The sequence below is a fragment of the Cydia pomonella genome, chromosome 17 (assembly GCF_033807575.1).
Source record: "Cydia pomonella isolate Wapato2018A chromosome 17, ilCydPomo1, whole genome shotgun sequence".
Taxonomy (NCBI): Eukaryota; Metazoa; Arthropoda; class Insecta; order Lepidoptera; family Tortricidae; genus Cydia; species Cydia pomonella.
The window spans coordinates 17,398,147-17,415,158 of NC_084719.1; the positions used below are offsets into that span (position 1 = coordinate 17,398,147).

General features: G+C 35.7%; 3 protein-coding genes across 3 annotated transcripts in view; 2 read left to right on the forward strand and 1 right to left on the reverse strand.

The window, feature by feature from the left end:
• Positions 1-17,012, forward strand: part of LOC133526979 (uncharacterized) — a 93,918-nt gene that overhangs the window by 34,605 nt on the left and 42,301 nt on the right.
• Positions 353-4,146, reverse strand: LOC133527101 (uncharacterized). Its single transcript, XM_061863992.1, has 3 exons — positions 2,160-4,146; positions 1,245-1,370; positions 353-409 (listed from the first exon to the last, which is right to left on the reverse strand). The coding sequence occupies exons 1-3, from the start codon at positions 3,996-3,998 to the stop codon at positions 353-355; spliced, it is 2,022 nt and encodes a 673-aa protein (XP_061719976.1). The 5' UTR covers positions 3,999-4,146.
• On the forward strand, positions 8,022-9,361 carry LOC133527069 (uncharacterized). The gene is made up of 2 exons (XM_061863958.1): positions 8,022-8,512; positions 8,641-9,361. Exons 1-2 carry the CDS (start codon positions 8,408-8,410, stop codon positions 9,121-9,123), a joined length of 588 nt encoding a protein of 195 aa, XP_061719942.1. The 5' UTR covers positions 8,022-8,407; the 3' UTR covers positions 9,124-9,361.

Consider the following 17,012-nt stretch of genomic DNA (forward strand, 5'->3'; position numbering starts at 1 on the left):
ATATTTGAATTGGGAACCGAAGTTGATGTGAATTGCATTTGCGGCGGAAGAATGTGGTCGTAATCGAACCCATACTCCGGATCGGTTTCCGGACGGTGCGGGGAGTCCGGTATGATGTGACGTCTATTCCGTATTATTTTATTACCGTTTCCCATTAATATTTGATATGACCGATCTCTTAAAATTTTACTAACCGTACCGCTTATCCAAATGCTGTTATTGTCATGCCTTACCTTTACTTTTTGCCCTACTGTTAAGGGAGATAAGTTTTTTGCGTTCATGTCGTAATACATTTTATATTTATTTTGACGGTCAATTAATCTGTTCCTAACGCTGTGATTAACTGTCGCATCTAGGACTGTTTCGCGTAGTGGTAGAATGCTACGTAATTTTCTATTTTGAAGTAATTCTGCCGGAGAGGGTAAGTATTCGCTAATTGGTGTATTAAGATATTCTAGCAAGGCTAGGCGAAAATCGGTCGACGTATAGGTGCATTTTTTTATAATATTTTTTATTACCTGAATGCTGCGTTCTGATTGTCCATTGGACTGGGCATAGTGAGGAGAAGAGCGTACGTGATTAAATTGCCATTCATTTGCAAAATTACTAAATTCACGTGAAACAAATTGAGGTCCTCCGTCAGACATAATTATCTCGGGTATTCCGTGACTACTAAATATACATTTTAACTCATCTATTATCGCGTGAGAGAGTGTGCTACGCATTTCGCGTACCTCCACGTATTTGGTATAATAATCGACAATCAGTAAGTAATTTTTTCGATTGATATGAAACATGTCAATACCTATTTTAGACCATGGTCTCTTTGGTACTTCGTGTGGAATTAGTTTTTCTTTTGTGTTGTTTTTTCTAAATGTTAAACACGCTTGGCAATTTGATATAAAGTTTTTTAATTGATTGTTTATTTCGGGCCAAAACAATAACTCTCGCGCTCTTAACAAACACTTTTCAAGGCCAAAATGCGCATAATGTATCTTTTGAAGCATGTCACCGCGTAACTTTTTAGGTATTATTATTCGACATCCTTTCCATAATAATCCATTTCCTTCTGTTAAATCCTCTCTGTATTGCCAATACGGCTTCACAACATCTTCTACGTCTTTTTTTTCTTCTGGCCATCCTTTTCTAATATACTTTCTTAACAGCTGCATCTCACTATCACTATCTGTTTCTTTTTGTAGTATTAAATAGTGCGTATCAGTTAGCTCATTGTATGCACACACTGTGTGCACCGCCTCTGTAAGTTCGTCTTGCAGGTCATGATGATCACTGGAAGAGGCCGCGGGCGGCTCGTAGGCGCGCGATAACGCGTCCGCGATATGCAACTGCTTGCCTGGTTTGTAAACCAGCTGAAACGAATATGGTTGGAGCCTTAATAGCATGCGCTGTAACCTGGGTGGGGCATCCACAATCGGTTTTTTTATTATACTCAACAGGGGCTTATGATCAGTTTCAATCGTTATATCTGAGCGCCCATAAATATAACCATAAAACTTCTCACATGCGTATACGCATGCATATAACTCTTTCTCTATTTGTGCGTATCTCTGCTCAGTTTTTGTAAGTGCCTTTGAGGCATAACACACGGGCAGACCATCTTGTAAAAGTACACATCCCAGGCCACTCTTACTCGCATCTACTGAAAGTTTTATGGGCTTAGACATACTGTAATATTGCAGCACTGGTTTTTCGGACAAACATTTTTTTATGATATTCCATGTGTTTTCATGTCTCTCATTCCAATGCCACTCTATATCTTTCCGCAACAATTCTCTGAGTGGTTCGGTTTTATTAGAAAGATTAGGTATGAAGTTACCCACGTACGTTGTTAGTCCTAACAAACGTTCAACGTCCTTACTGTTCTGTGGCCTAGGCATATTAATAATAGCCGAGATATGACTATCATCTGGGTATAGACCTTTCCTCGTAATTTTATGTCCTAAGTATTTAATTTCCTCAAGACCAAATTTACACTTAGCAAAATTTAATTTTAGATTAATTTTACGACATCTCTCTAATACCTGTCTCAACCTCTCATCATGCTCAGATTTCGTTTTTGCAAAGACTAAAATGTCATCTACATACATACAAACTCCTTCGATATCGTCAAAATTCTCATATATTTTGCGATGGAAAACCTCACACGCAGACGATATTCCATAGGGCATACGTAGAAACTTATATCTCCCAAACGGTGTATTAAAAGTGCAAAGATCACTATTTTCTATTTTTACTTGCCAAAAACCATTAGTAGCATCTAATGTGCTAAAATACTGAGCCCCTGACAAATTCGAAACTATTTCGTCTAACGTAGGCAACCTAAAGTGTTCTCGTTTTATAGCTTGATTCAATTCTTTCGGGTCTAAACATATCCTAAGATCTCCATTTGGTTTTTTTACTATAGTCATGCTGTTGACCCAATCAGTAGGGCCCTCAACCTTTGCTATGATATCTTGTCGCTCCATATCTTCTAACTTTGCCTTTAGTTTTTCTCGCAATGGTATTGGTACCTTTCTTGGAGCGTGCACCACAGGCTTGCATTCGCGATTCACTCTAATTTTATAACTACCAGGCAAACAACCTATACCCTGAAATACATCTTTATATTCCGTAACAAAAGCCGGAGAGTTCAATTGCTCCATTTCACTCACTGCAAATACTCTTTTCACCAAATTCATTACCTTGCAATCATATTTACCTAATACAGGAGAGGACGGCACATCCACCACTTTAAATTCCAAAAAATATACATTATCTTTATATACCACTTTCAAAAAACATTTGCCTAGAACATCCAAGTTCTTTCCAGAATAACCGTGAAGCCGCGACGTGGTAACCATTAAATTTTCTTTGCTTAAACCAACTTGAGATAAGTAGCGTAATGGCAAAACATTAACTTCGGCTCCCGTATCAAGTTTAAACCTTAAATTATGGCTATTAATATTTAAAACAATCGACCATTCATCTATCTCATTATTAAGACAATATATTACCTGTTGGTCCGACTCCTCAATTTGATATACGCCACACATACGCGAAAAGTGATTCATGCGCGAACACCGTAAACAACGTTTCCCATACGCTGGGCACGCATAGTTTCCGTGCGTTGTACCACATTTGTTACAACAACGAGTACTGTTATTATACACGTTATGCGCCGCACTACGAGCACCAGCGGCGCTCCCGCCCGCGCCAGCCGCCGCTCGCGCCGACACGGTCGAGTCCTGCGCGCGCCAACCGCTCCTGCTCCAAGCTCCCGCGCCGCGCCCAGCGGCGGCGCCGCGGCCGCCTCGCGACCCCGCGAACCGTCCACGGCCACGACCGTAACCTCCTCTTTGTGATATTTGCCATACATTATTATCTTGCAATGAATTGTTGTTGTCACCCGTCGTTATGTTATGTACCGATTTCTCTCGCGAGTCTTCAACAATTTTTTCCGAATACACTTTAGATACTATAGCCGCTCGACAAATCTCCATAGCTTGTTCTAAAGTCAAGTCGGCTTCACGTAATAATCTCTCCCGAATAGCTTTGCTCGCGATGCCACATATCAACCTATCCTTAATTAAGGAATCACATAAAGTTCCAAACTCACATGAAGTTGATAATTTCTTTAAATCAAACACATATTGTTCAATTGTTTCACTTTCTGCCTGATTTCGCGTAAAAAATCGATGCCTCTCAACCGTTAAGTTTTTCTTTTGATCAAAATATTTTTTAAATTCGTCCAAAACCTGTTCTACCGTAGTACACTTCACATTTAGTTGTTCATACAATTCCCTGCACTGTTCACCCACTATATGAAGCAATATATTTATTTGTATGGCCGATGTTTTTTTAGAAAGTTCACACGCGTCGAAATATATTGTAAATCCCTTACTCCATTTTTTCCAACTATCACTTAAACTGCCCGTAGTAATGTTCAATAAACTTTGATCATAAGTAAACGGTAACGGAGGCGTAAGCACTGTTTCCATATTAGTATATAAACAACTGAGTCCTGTTAATTAAATATTTTAACTTTTTATACTATTTTATCTTTGTTTGAACCATTTAAATAATTTCCGGCTGCGCCATGTCAGGGTAGGCGTCAATGATACTCGAGTTGGACTTCAAGACTGTTTATTAGTAATCTAGGGTGGGTGCACAATTCTCAACTACCGACAAATACTATGAAGATTCTTTGATCTCAATAAAAAGACAAATAATTTGAGATCAATAAAATTATAAGCTTGGAACTTTTGGGAGAATCACTGATATTTCACTACTACGGGGTAAAATACATTCCTAATAAGGATTTAAAAATCCATTAGCGTGTCTTTTCTCAAGGAAATGAGTAATTCTGTTCGGGAACGAATGCAAATGCAGTTATCACGCCGTCGGTTATTCAAATTAGGCCGAGCCGATAGTATCGTGAGCGTAACGGATAAGGGAGCTATAGCGCTACCGTCCGCGCCTTCCACTCGGGGCCCAAGGCTCTGCAGTCCCTGCTAGACAGTTCCTTCTACCACGCATAACAAATTAATTAAAAAGGCCAGTTAGAAAGTAAATTACGCAGACGTTAGCGAATATGTTAGTTTGACACTGCTAAGGCTACGGGTATCACTAAACATAAGGTTTTTTTAGAAACATGAGCGTTATTTTTTAATACTGTTCGTTATGTAAAGATTCCGGCTAGGGTTTGTATCCGGGTCCGAAATGTATAAAATTATCTGGATTGGCGGATCTTCCCATACATATCAGATCCGTCGTGCAAACCCTAATTCCGGCTAAGCAAATTTACTCTCCTCATGAGAATCATTAGATGTCCAACAATCACCAATAAATTGTATTGATTTTCAGTTTATTTGATATCCCCATTATTTATTAGAAAATTGATTGCATGTCGTTTACGATAATCCGCATGCTAAACTCTCAGCTACGCCATAAAATATCCCGGAATCATCGTTTCTGAGTAGAAATTCTATTCGCATTTCCTTTACTGGCAATCTGCATTCCACCGGTCTGTAGCTGTAGAAATATATGACTTTAGCATTAACATAAAATAGAAAGAACATAAACTGAGCAGTTGCTAAACTCAAGTATTAATTAAACCTTATTGATGGAGACAACACCAACCTAAATAAATCCGCTTGTATTACACACGTTAAGACAATACAATGTTATTTTTCTTCCGGTCGCGACCCTAAACGCTCTCTAATTAATATGGGATCTCTGCCGAAAACAAAGTGTCTTAAACATAAACATGTAACATTGTCCACACTATTAACTGATATACAGAAACCTTATTGCAACAAGATAAGGTTTAACATTGCTTAACGTTGGTGTTAGTACAGTCGCCATCGGATATATCGGAGCGGCCATGGTGCTCACAAATATCTGAAGACGCCTCTATTGTTAAGGTGTTAGAGTGCGTGTTTAGATATTTTTGAGCACCTCGGCCGCTCCGATATATCTGATGGCGACTGTACGATCGGCGACAATTTTTTTACACTTTTCGACCTTGTTCCATGGTAGTAGAGGTGAAAAATTAACTGTCTTTAATCTTCACGTTCTTAGTGCGTTTCTGGTTTAGAGAGCAGCTGCTGATTATGATCACGGGTATGGTAATGCCTAATTTAGAGTAAGGGAGGGGCCGAGCAAGCGGCTTGGAACGGACTTCACCCTCCGCCGGACGCCCGGTCAAACATTCAATTTTGAATTTGGAACTGTCGATTTTAAGACTCCTTTGTGAGGAATCACAGACAAACGATGCCGGTAAGATTTGACCTTGAGATGCAATGTGCAGCGAACAAATATTAATTCAACCTTTTTCAGATTTACAGGATTATTTTAGTCCAAATGTCATTGTTATTAATGGATTTAAAATAAACTCTGTGTTTTGTGTAGTATTACATTTATCTGTAACTTCTTGCTATAGACTTCTGATTGCTGCCCTAACTATGAAAAGTAATAGGACCTGAGAAGAATTATGCTTTGGCGACATTCCACACTTCCATACTGTTTATATTTTATTGTCTTGAGAGGGAATTACAGTCAGCCAAGAAAGTGGTTTACCACTTTTCGATTCTATTTGTCAAGTAATGTCGAAAAGTGGTAAACCACCTTCATGGCTGACTGTACACCACGTAATCGTCCATACAAAGAGAAAAAGCTTGTCCACTTCTAAATATTTTCCATTCTTTATGATTTTGAACACACAATGAAAAACTAGGTTTTTTTTAAAGCGAAACCTATAAACCTAGAATATATTATGCTGAAGCGATCGACATCGAAATCAAAGTGATTTGTTTAGATTTAGTTAGTGGAAAATATATAGTTATGTTTACTCTCGACTAGGTTTCAGAGCACTAGTAATTTTTTTCTCATTTACAAATGAAGAAACCGTCAATGTAGGTATAATCGTACCTATACCCCATTCAGAGAACCAAATAAGGTCAGGAACTTAGTGGCAGCATTAGCATACCTAATCATTATGACTAAAAACCGGGATAGCTATACCTAAAAGAAGTTAGTCACATTATGTGTGTCGTTCTCCGAAGAGCAGATGCATGAATGATCTTTTACATAGGAAAAGAACAAAGATATATATTCAAGGAGATCACGCAAACGCACCATACTTTATGTGTAAAGGACAATAAATGTTACAAACATTTATTGTAAAATCCAATTTTTAGTGCATTTTTAGTATAATATTTAGAACTAAGAACAAAATGTGTATACTCTTGGTCTGACGTCTACCTAAATCGTAATTTTAATATATAAATCCAACAAATAAAACCTTGAACCGTTAAGCATTATCCATATCATCCATGCGTGAGTAGTAGGGATGTGTGCGTTCTGGCTCAGCTTTGGAGGGTCAAACAGTCCTGGTTTTGGTTGATGACCTTTTTTTTAGCAGCCACACTGAGAACCTCAGGGTGTTACTTGGTGTCAACAAGTGGGCGGGGTGTTGGTTCAAGATGTCGCTCTCCTATTGGTCGTTGCGGTCATTAGTGGTTCTGGCAACCTTACTCACCGGCAGGAACACAACACTGATATGAGTGAGGTCTAGTGATATTTGGCTGCGGTTTTCTGTAAGGTGGAGGTACTTCCCCAGTTGGGCTCTGCTCTAGATCTAGAATGACATCCGCTGTGCCGTACCACACAAAGCGAGGCGACAGTCACATACATTGAAACCGATCACAAAAACACCACGACACTAATTTCAAACAATAATTAGTATTAACTCATCCAGAAAATATACGAGCGAGCTGCGCAAAACTAAATATAGTAAAAAATGTGCTTTATAAAAGACGAAATCATTCGTATCCGTCGACATTTATGAGACGTGATGTCACTCTTTGTCACGTCGCTGTGGACACAAGTGCCGAAATAAAACCAAGACACTGTTTACAGGCCCCGTCATCTTTAGCAACGTTTTAAATGCGATCATTATCAATAAGATCAGCAGGAAAATGTTGAACTCATACTTACAGACATACTTATACAAGAATGGTGTTCGCATCGCCTGTATGTATGTATGTACATTTGTATGAAAACAAGCGTGTGACATGGCAAAAAAATACACGCAAGTAGTAGGGATGTGTGCGTTCTGGCTCAGCTTTGGAGGGTCAAACAGTCCTGGTTTTGGTTGATGACCTTTTTTTTAGCAGCCACACTGAGAACCTCAGGGTGTTACTTGGTGTCAACAAGTGGGCGGGGTGTTGGTTCAAGATGTCGCTCTCCTATTGGTCGTTGCGGTCATTAGTGGTTCTAATTAGCTAATGACATTCCATTAATTAGGCCACACCTCCTAGTTGAAGTTATCAAGTGGGCGGGGTCTTGGTTCTGGATGGCGCTCTCCTATTGGTCGTTGCTGTCATTTATGATGCTCATTCCTTATTATATCGTAATTACATAATTCTCGATGGGACTCTGCTATTGGGTAGGTAATTAATGATTCCCTAACTGCATCCATTAATTAGGCGATATTGCTCATTTACGAGTAAACTGTTATGAGCCTTTCATATATTCTTAGACCAACCAACAGACGTTTCTCAGGGGTCACGGTTCTAACCTAACCTAACCTATCAACAGCGGGTCACGGTTTAAACCTAACCAACCTGTCTCTAATGCCATCGAAGTTCAAATCAAACCTAACCTAATTTTATTATTTTTAGAATACTTCAAATATCTAGTTTTATAAATATTCTCGTTCATTACAAAGTTGAATGTTGAAATCTCTATTTCACACAATGGAATTTTAATGTGACTTTAATGTATGTATAATCTACTTAGTAATTGAGCTTATCATAATTGTTAGCCAAATTCCAATAACACGTATTTAGAAGCAAAACAAGTTATCAATTATCAAACAAGACTTTGTATTGAAACAAGATTTTTAATGATCAAGAGTTGTATATATATAAAGACCTACGACGATTTCTTTTTTATACTACTATCGATTGACCCACGCTGTACTCCTACACCAGAAGGCATCAATATGTCGGTAAGTCTTCAATTATTAACTACAAATATTGTACATGTTTTTCTAATGTTAAGATTTTAAGAACTGTGGTAATCACGAAATTATGTAAATTTACAATTGTGTAACACATGTTTTGTTTTTAAATACAGAACTCCCCATCAAATGTCTTCGACGGCCAAGACTATACATTTAAGCAGTACTATTATCCAGTGTCAGATGCAGAGGACAGCCTAACTTGTGTACCAGACGAGCCGGTGAAGCGAAAATTAAACACACACTCAAATATCGATGCATTCTTTGACCAGCCAAAGATAAAGAGGAAGAAAAACGTGTCTTCCACTGTAGGAAAAGGCTGTAAAGGGGGTGGTATATCATATATATCTACAAACAAAGACGATGGTACGAATTCGACACATCTAATCAAAATAGAAATATTTGATATGAAAAAACTATCCAAAGTTTCTGATACAACTAAACACTGGATGTTTGCGGATGTGCGTGCAAAATATTTCGTGATGGAAAATGAAACAAATAAGCACTTACAGCAAGCTAAAGATCTCATTTACGGAATCACGAAGGAGATTTCCGAATCCGACGAGTGTAAAAAGTACCATTTTAATTCAAAAGTCTAATCACTGTTGTCTAATTGTATTTTTGTAATTAGAATATCGATTTATAATATAATAAACAAATACTATAGAATATACCAGTTTATTTATTTTTTATAAAAAAAATGATACATATTTATTTCTTCCCTTACCTTCTTCATTATAAGACGTGTTTTTTACCCTCCTCGGGAAAATAAAAAAATAATGATTCATTTTTTGCATCCATTTACAGCCATTGTTGCTGGCCCCAGTAGTTGTGGGAAATCACATTTTGTAACAAGTTTTTTAAATACTTAGTATCAAAGCAGTTTGTAATCAATCATTCCAAAAAATTGTGTGGTGTTATGATGAAATGCAGCCATTGTACAATTTAAAGAATGTGAATTATAATCAAGGTATTCCAGACTTGGGTATGTTTGATGGTAAACAACCACAACTGCTTATTATAGATGATTTAATGAGAGAATCCGATGGACGGATAGTTGATATTTTTACTAAAGGGAGTCATCATCGAAATATAAGTGTTTTTTACATAACACAGAACCTATTTCATCAGGGAAAAGGGCAACGTGATATATCATTGAATGCTAACTACATTATTTACTTTAAGAATCCGAGAGACAAAACTCAAATAAGATATTTAGCGAGACAAGTTTATCCAGAAAACTCGCTTTTTGTTGAAGAAGCTTATAAAGATGCAACTAAAGATGCTCATGGTTACTTAATGATTGATCTTAAGCAAACAACAGATGATAAATATCGATTTAAAACAAATATATTACCTATTACATCATACTGTACAGTCTATGTTCCAAAAAAGGGCTTTAAATAGGACTTACATCAATGGTTTTAGTCATTCTATAACTATGCATAGGAGAGTTATAACACATCAAAATTTACTCAAAGCACTACACACTTTAAAGCCAAAATATCGAAAAGTTATATTAAAAGCCTGTAGTGATGAAGAAATAAATGTTATTTGTGAATGTATTTATAACATTTTAAAAGGTAAAATATACGACTCTTTTCAGAAATGTATAAATGACCCCAAGAAAATGTGGAATCTAATCAACAGTTTGTCAAATAATAAAATAAGAACGGATTGTATTCCAAAAAAACTCATTTCATCAGCGGGTCCAATTCAGAATAGTGTTGATATTTGTGAAGCTTTCAATGTGTTCTTTTCAACAATTGGGTCAACTCTAGCAAATGAAATTCCCTTAAAATATCACTGTGAGCAGGTTAATGGCGAACCAAATAGTCTTTGTCGAAACCAACTAGCGACACTTACACCATGTCACAAAGATGAGGTCATTAAAATCGTTCGTGGTCTTGATGCAAATACCAGCGTAGGCATTGATGGGGTCAGCACCAAAGCAATAAAGTGCATTATTGATTTAATAGTAGACAACCTTACGTCTTGCATCAATAAGCATCTGGTGGACGGAACATTTCCTGACATACTGAAAATTGCAAAAGTCACTCCGATTTACAAATCTGGCTCTAAATCCGACACTAATAACTACCGACCAATATCAGTACTACCCGTAATATCGAAAATATTTGAAAAAGTCTTGTATGAACGCCTGGAAAAACATCTGACGTCAATTAACTTCATCTTTGAGCGGCAGTACGGATTCAGACCCCAATCAAATACGTTATCCGCGACCATAGATCTAGTAACAAAAATAAAATCTAACATTGACAAAAAACAAATTGCATTGGGTGTATTTATCGACCTCAAAAAAGCATTCGACACTGTTAGCCATGACATTTTACTCCAAAAACTTAATAAAATAGGAATAACTGGCACCGCCTACAATATATTTGAATCTTACCTCAAAAACCGACAACAGGTAGTTAGGATTGGAAATCACCAGAGTAAACCTCAAAACATCACATTTGGTGTGCCACAAGGCTCCATAATTGGACCACTGCTATTTACAGTATACATTAACAATATACATGAAGTAGAACTCAATGGTCACTTATCTCTTTACGCTGATGACACCTGTCTCTTTTATTTTGGCGCTTCGATTGCTGAGTTGATTACTCAAGCACAAGAGGATCTTGATAAATTGTACTCCTGGTTTCGTTATAATCTCCTTACAGTGAATACTTCCAAAACATCTTACGTTATTTTTAAATCAAAAAATAAAAAGATACCGTCACATATGCCTCTTAAAATCAATGGAGAAGTACTACAACAAAAAACAAACGAAAAATACCTAGGCCTTACATTAGACACCTTTCTAAACTGGACAACACACATTGAAAAAGTAAGGTCAAAGCTATCGTCTCTATTAGGCTCCCTTCGTAATATTACACACTGCCTTCCACAACGAGTCCGCCAAACTATATACAACTCTCTTGTAAAACCCCATCTAATGTATTTAATTGAAATCTGGGGTAATGCATGTAAAACGAATCTGAAACCACTTCAAATAGCGCAAAATAAAATCATCAAAATGCTTTTTCATTATGACTATCTAACACCCAGTAAACAAATTTACATGGAAACAAAACTTATGAATATTAAACAACTATATACCTACAGTACATGTATACTAATAAAAAAAAATCTAAGCGGTATGATTCATAGTCAAATCACATTTATTAAAAAACACCAGATATCCAAACGCAATAGCCGAAGAAAGGATCACATTGTTTTGCCACAAATAAAAAGCGCTCAGGGAAAACGAATATTAACTTTTGCAGGAGTACAATTATATAATAAATTACCTGATACTATAAAAAATGCACGCACTTTTATAATATTTAAAAATAAATTAAAACACTATATCCTAAATGACCAAAGCCTACTGAGTTATAACTGACCTACTGTTTTACTGTTTCACTATGTATGTACACCTTGTTTGTGCAACTTGCCCGTTGAAATTCTACGTCTACCTCATTTTTCATTTTTAATGTGTAATTTCTGGATCTCTCGAACATATATTTTTTAATTATGATAATTACTTTAATTACAAACCATGTAATTTTAGTGATACTGCATGCTTTAGTTCTTAGAAATAAATCTGTAATAGTATTGTTTACGTTTATCGTATTATATTAATGCATGTTTGTTGAACCAAACATTTGTAAAACTTAAATACTTTATCTACGAAATGTATAAATAATAATTATGAATTCTATGTACCTATTCATCAAATTTGATAGAAAAATGTTTCTCATATAAGTGAAATGTAAATTTCTTTTTGAGAAAATAAAAATATTCTTTAACCCGAAATATCCCTTCCTGAAAACGAGAGGACCCACTTGAGTAAATACAAAAACCTTTTACGAAAACTAATATCAAAGGGTAAAAATAAAATACGTAAAAATATAATTGTACAAAAAGGTGGGGCATTCCTTCCCATAATTTTAGGAGCGGTTATTAATGGTCTGTTAAGCTCGCTAATTAAATAAATATACAGCACACAAAAAAAATGATACTAGTTGAACCAGAGTTAATTGATCGACTTAAATCAAACAATGGCTATATCTCGGAAAATGCTGCATCAAGATTAGATGGTGAAATGCAAAACATTATAAATAGTAATTTGAATGATCGCGAAAAATGGGCACTATATTCTCAAGCTTTACAAAGATATCTACATGCTATCGAGGAAAATAGGAGACCACTCAAATTATCTATATTAGCTGATACTGAAGATGAGTCATTAAAGTTGAATGAGCCCGTTGTACCATATAAAGAAGAAAAACATGAAGATCCTACGATAGTTTTAAATCCCCCTCTACCAGATGTAGGTGAAACTCCTCGGAGGTTAAGTACATTCACTACGCAGTACTCACCATCTTACATGCTTAAATTAATTCCTAAGACTTATAAAAAAAGAGGTGAAGCCTTGATTGATTTTATTATAAAAAGTAAGCCTAAAATTTGGTGGAAAGAGGGGGGAGAAGTGGTTATAGATAATGAAGTTATATCAGGCAGTAACATATTTGATCTTATAAGTGATACGGTAAGACCACTCAAGCGCATCAAACCATTGGGGTGGGAAAGATTTGCTTCTACTTTAAGAGAATTAAATATTCCCTTAACCTATGTTGGTAATCCAAGCTCTTTAGATTATATAAATCAGCTATCCGTGCATAAATCAGCAGAAAATCATAAGAAGGAAGAATTCAATGCTTCAACGCCAAAATCAATTAGATCTAAAGATATATCCAAAAAACAATTGAACTGGGAAAGATGGAACCCATACAAGACATAGCTAGAATATACTACGATGTTTCTCATCCTGCCGGTTTTAGTAGTGTCAACAAATTAGCAGAAGCCATGCGTGGAAAGATGAAGCGAAATGAAGTAAAAAATTGGTTGCAGTCTCAAGAAACTTACACACTTCACAAGCCTCTGCAGAAACGGTTTCAAAGAAATAAATATATTCTGTCTAATTTTAATGAACTTTGGCAAGCTGACTTAAGTGATATGCGTAGTTATAGTAAATATAATGACGGGTACAAGTATATTCTGTGTGTTATTGATGTATTTAGTAAATATGCCTTTGCAAGAGCGATGAAGGATAAAAAACCTGAAACAGTAAAAACCTGTTTCGATAACATATTCGCAGAAGCTAAAGTTACCCCAAGACATATTCAGTCAGACAAGGGTACTGAGTTTGTTTCAAAAGTTACTAAGGAATATTTTAAGACAAAAAGTATTAATTATTATACAACAAATAATCCTGATATTAAGGCTAGCATTGTAGAGACTTAGAGAGGTTTCAAAGAACTTTAAAGATGAAAATGTGGCGTTATTTTACCTTTAAAAATACCAACAGATATATTGACATCTTACAAGATTTGTTACATTCGTACAATCATAGTTTTCATTCAAGCATTAAAATGTGTCCAAATGAAGTCAATCATGATAATATTATGACAGTTTGGCGGAATTTATATGGCAAAAAAGAAAATAAAATACATGTTACTGAACATCCTTTGCTTCAAGTTGGGGATCATGTTAGGATAACTAAGCATAAACATATCTTTCAAAAAGGCTATGAAACTAACTGGAGTGACGAAATATTTGTGATTGATACTTTTATAAGGAGATCTCCCTGGATTGTTTATACTTTAAAAGACTTAGAGAATGAACCAATTACTGGTACATTCTATTCAAAGGAGCTGCAAAAAGTATTTTATGATCCCACCACCATGCATAAAATAGATAAAATAATACAATCCCGTCGCATTGGTGGCAGAAAGGAAGTGTTAGTCAAGTGGAAAGGTTATCCCAACAAATTTAATAGTTGGATCCCCGCATCAGATATTGAAAGAATATGACTGATGACAGTTTTTATTTAACACTGTTGAGCAATAGTTCAATTTCATACTATCCAGAAAATACGACTGCAAACTTTTTAACTAAGTTACCAAAAACTATCAAGTTGGAGGGTGAATGGACTGTTGGATTAGTAGAGTTTCATTATCCATGTACAATGTTTAACGTTCAAGAACATGAAAATATTCTTTACATAAAAAAGAAAGCGCGCTTGCAAGATAGTAATGATGCAAATCAAAGCCCTAACGCAGGAAGTGATATAATTGTAGAATATAAATCTCACATACCAGCAACAACATATGATAATGTTAACAACTTTTTAATAGCTTTTAATGAGAATCCCTTGCTGAAAAATCAAATAAAAATAAGATATGATGATATATCGAAACTTGTAACAGCCACTCGTACTAATACAGATTTATTATCTTTAATTGTCTCACCGCAATTAAGTCTTCAATTAGGGTTTGAACCAGGAACAAATATAGTATCAAAGCCAATTGGTAAATATCCTATCAATTTATATTTAGGATTACCATCACAGATTTTCATTTATTCGGATATTATTCAACCACAGATAGTAGGGGATGTTATGTCATCTTTAATACGCATTATACCACTTGATCCAACTAAGTACACTTATGGAGCTTACAAAATGCATGCATTTTCACCAGCTCACTACTTATCCGTTATGCGCAGAGAGTTTGATACTATAGAAATAGATATAAGAACAAGCATTGGCAATCGAGTACCATTCCAGTTTGGTACATCCTGTGTGAAACTACACTTTAAGCGTATAAAATGAATCAAAAAAACGTAAATAACATTTGTCCATATCAACATTATTACTCACATCAGGCAGGGTCTGGCGTTGGAATAATATATAAAGGTGTCTCTCATCAGCGTGGACATGGAATTGGAAGTTTTTTGGGGGGATTATTTAGATCCGTTTTGCCTCTATTGTCAAGTGGATTTCGAACTGTAGGTAAAGAAGCATTAAATGCCGGTGTTGGATTACTCTCTGATATGATGAACTCTCATCCTTTGGAGGACTCATTAAAATCACGTTTTAAAGATGCCAGTTCTAATTTAAAAAGAAAGGCCGATGATAAGATTGATTCTCTAATGAGTGGTTCAGGGTATAAAAGAATAAGGAAAGCAAGACATTCGGTCATTGCACGTAAAGCACTACAAGGAAGACGATCTCATAAATCAACTAAACCTAAATTTGAAGATATTTTTTCATCTTAAAAAAAAAAAATGGCCTTCATACATAATCATTCATGTGAATGTGCTAAGTCCGAGTTGGACTTGTTTGCTCTACCATCAACACAAACAAGCATTGAAAGTGGTCAATGGATTCATTACAAACCGATTTCATCATTGAGTGATGATGGACCAATTGAATTCCAAGTACCTGGTACGGGAGATGACTATATCGACTTATCTCATACTATGCTCTATATAAAAGCTAAAATAGTATGCTCTGAATCGAATTCCATTAAAGCTACAACTCAAATTGCACCTATTAATAATTGGTTACACTCGCTCTTCAATCAGTTAGATGTGTATTTAAATCAAAAACTTGTGTCTCCACCAAATAACACTTATGCATATCGTGCATATATAGAAACATTACTTAACTATGGACCTGCAGCTAAAACCTCTCATCTTACATGTGGACTGTGGTATCAAGACACTCCTCATAAAATGGATGCTACAGACAGTACAAATAAGGGTTTTTCTAAAAGACAAGAGTTAGTTAAAGTGAATGAAGCGATTGACATGATTGGCCATTTACATGGTGATATATTTAATCAAGACAAATTTTTAATTAATGGTGTAGAAACGCGTATAAAGTTAGTACGAAGTAAGGAAGTGTTTAATCTCATGTGTAACAGTGAGGATGAAAAATTTAAAGTGTCAATTTTAGACGCAAGCCTTATTATTCGAAAGGCTCGTATCAATCCATCTGTTTTACTAGCACATCAAAAAGTTTTAGCCTCGACTACTGCTAAATATCCTATCACTAGAGCAGAAGTTAAAGTTTTAACAATTCCAACTGGAATTCAAGGTAAAACGTTAGATAACATATTTCTAGGACAAGTACCTAAAAGATGTATTATAGGGTTTGTAAAAAATTCAGCATTTAATGGTAGTTTCACACAAAATCCATTTAATTTCGATAATAATGGAATAAACCTATTTAGTTTATATGTTGATGGTCAGCAGGTACCATCAAAGACATTGCAGCCCTCATTCAGAGAAGGTTTATTTGCATCAACTTATCATACTTTGTTTTCTGGAACGGGTATTCACTTTTTCAATGAAGGTAACTCGATAGGTAGACAGGACTATGAAGGAGGCTACTGTTTACTAGCTTTTGACTTAACTCCAGATCTTTCAGCCAGCTCAAGCTCACATTGGAATTTAGTCAGACATGGTAGTGTGAGACTAGAAGTTCGTTTTGATACAGCATTAACAACAACAATTAATTGTATAATTTATGCTGAGTTTGATAATGTTATAGAAATAAATAAAAACCGAGATGTAAATGTCGATTATAATAGTTAATTACTGAATAAATAAATCAGACAATAACTTATTT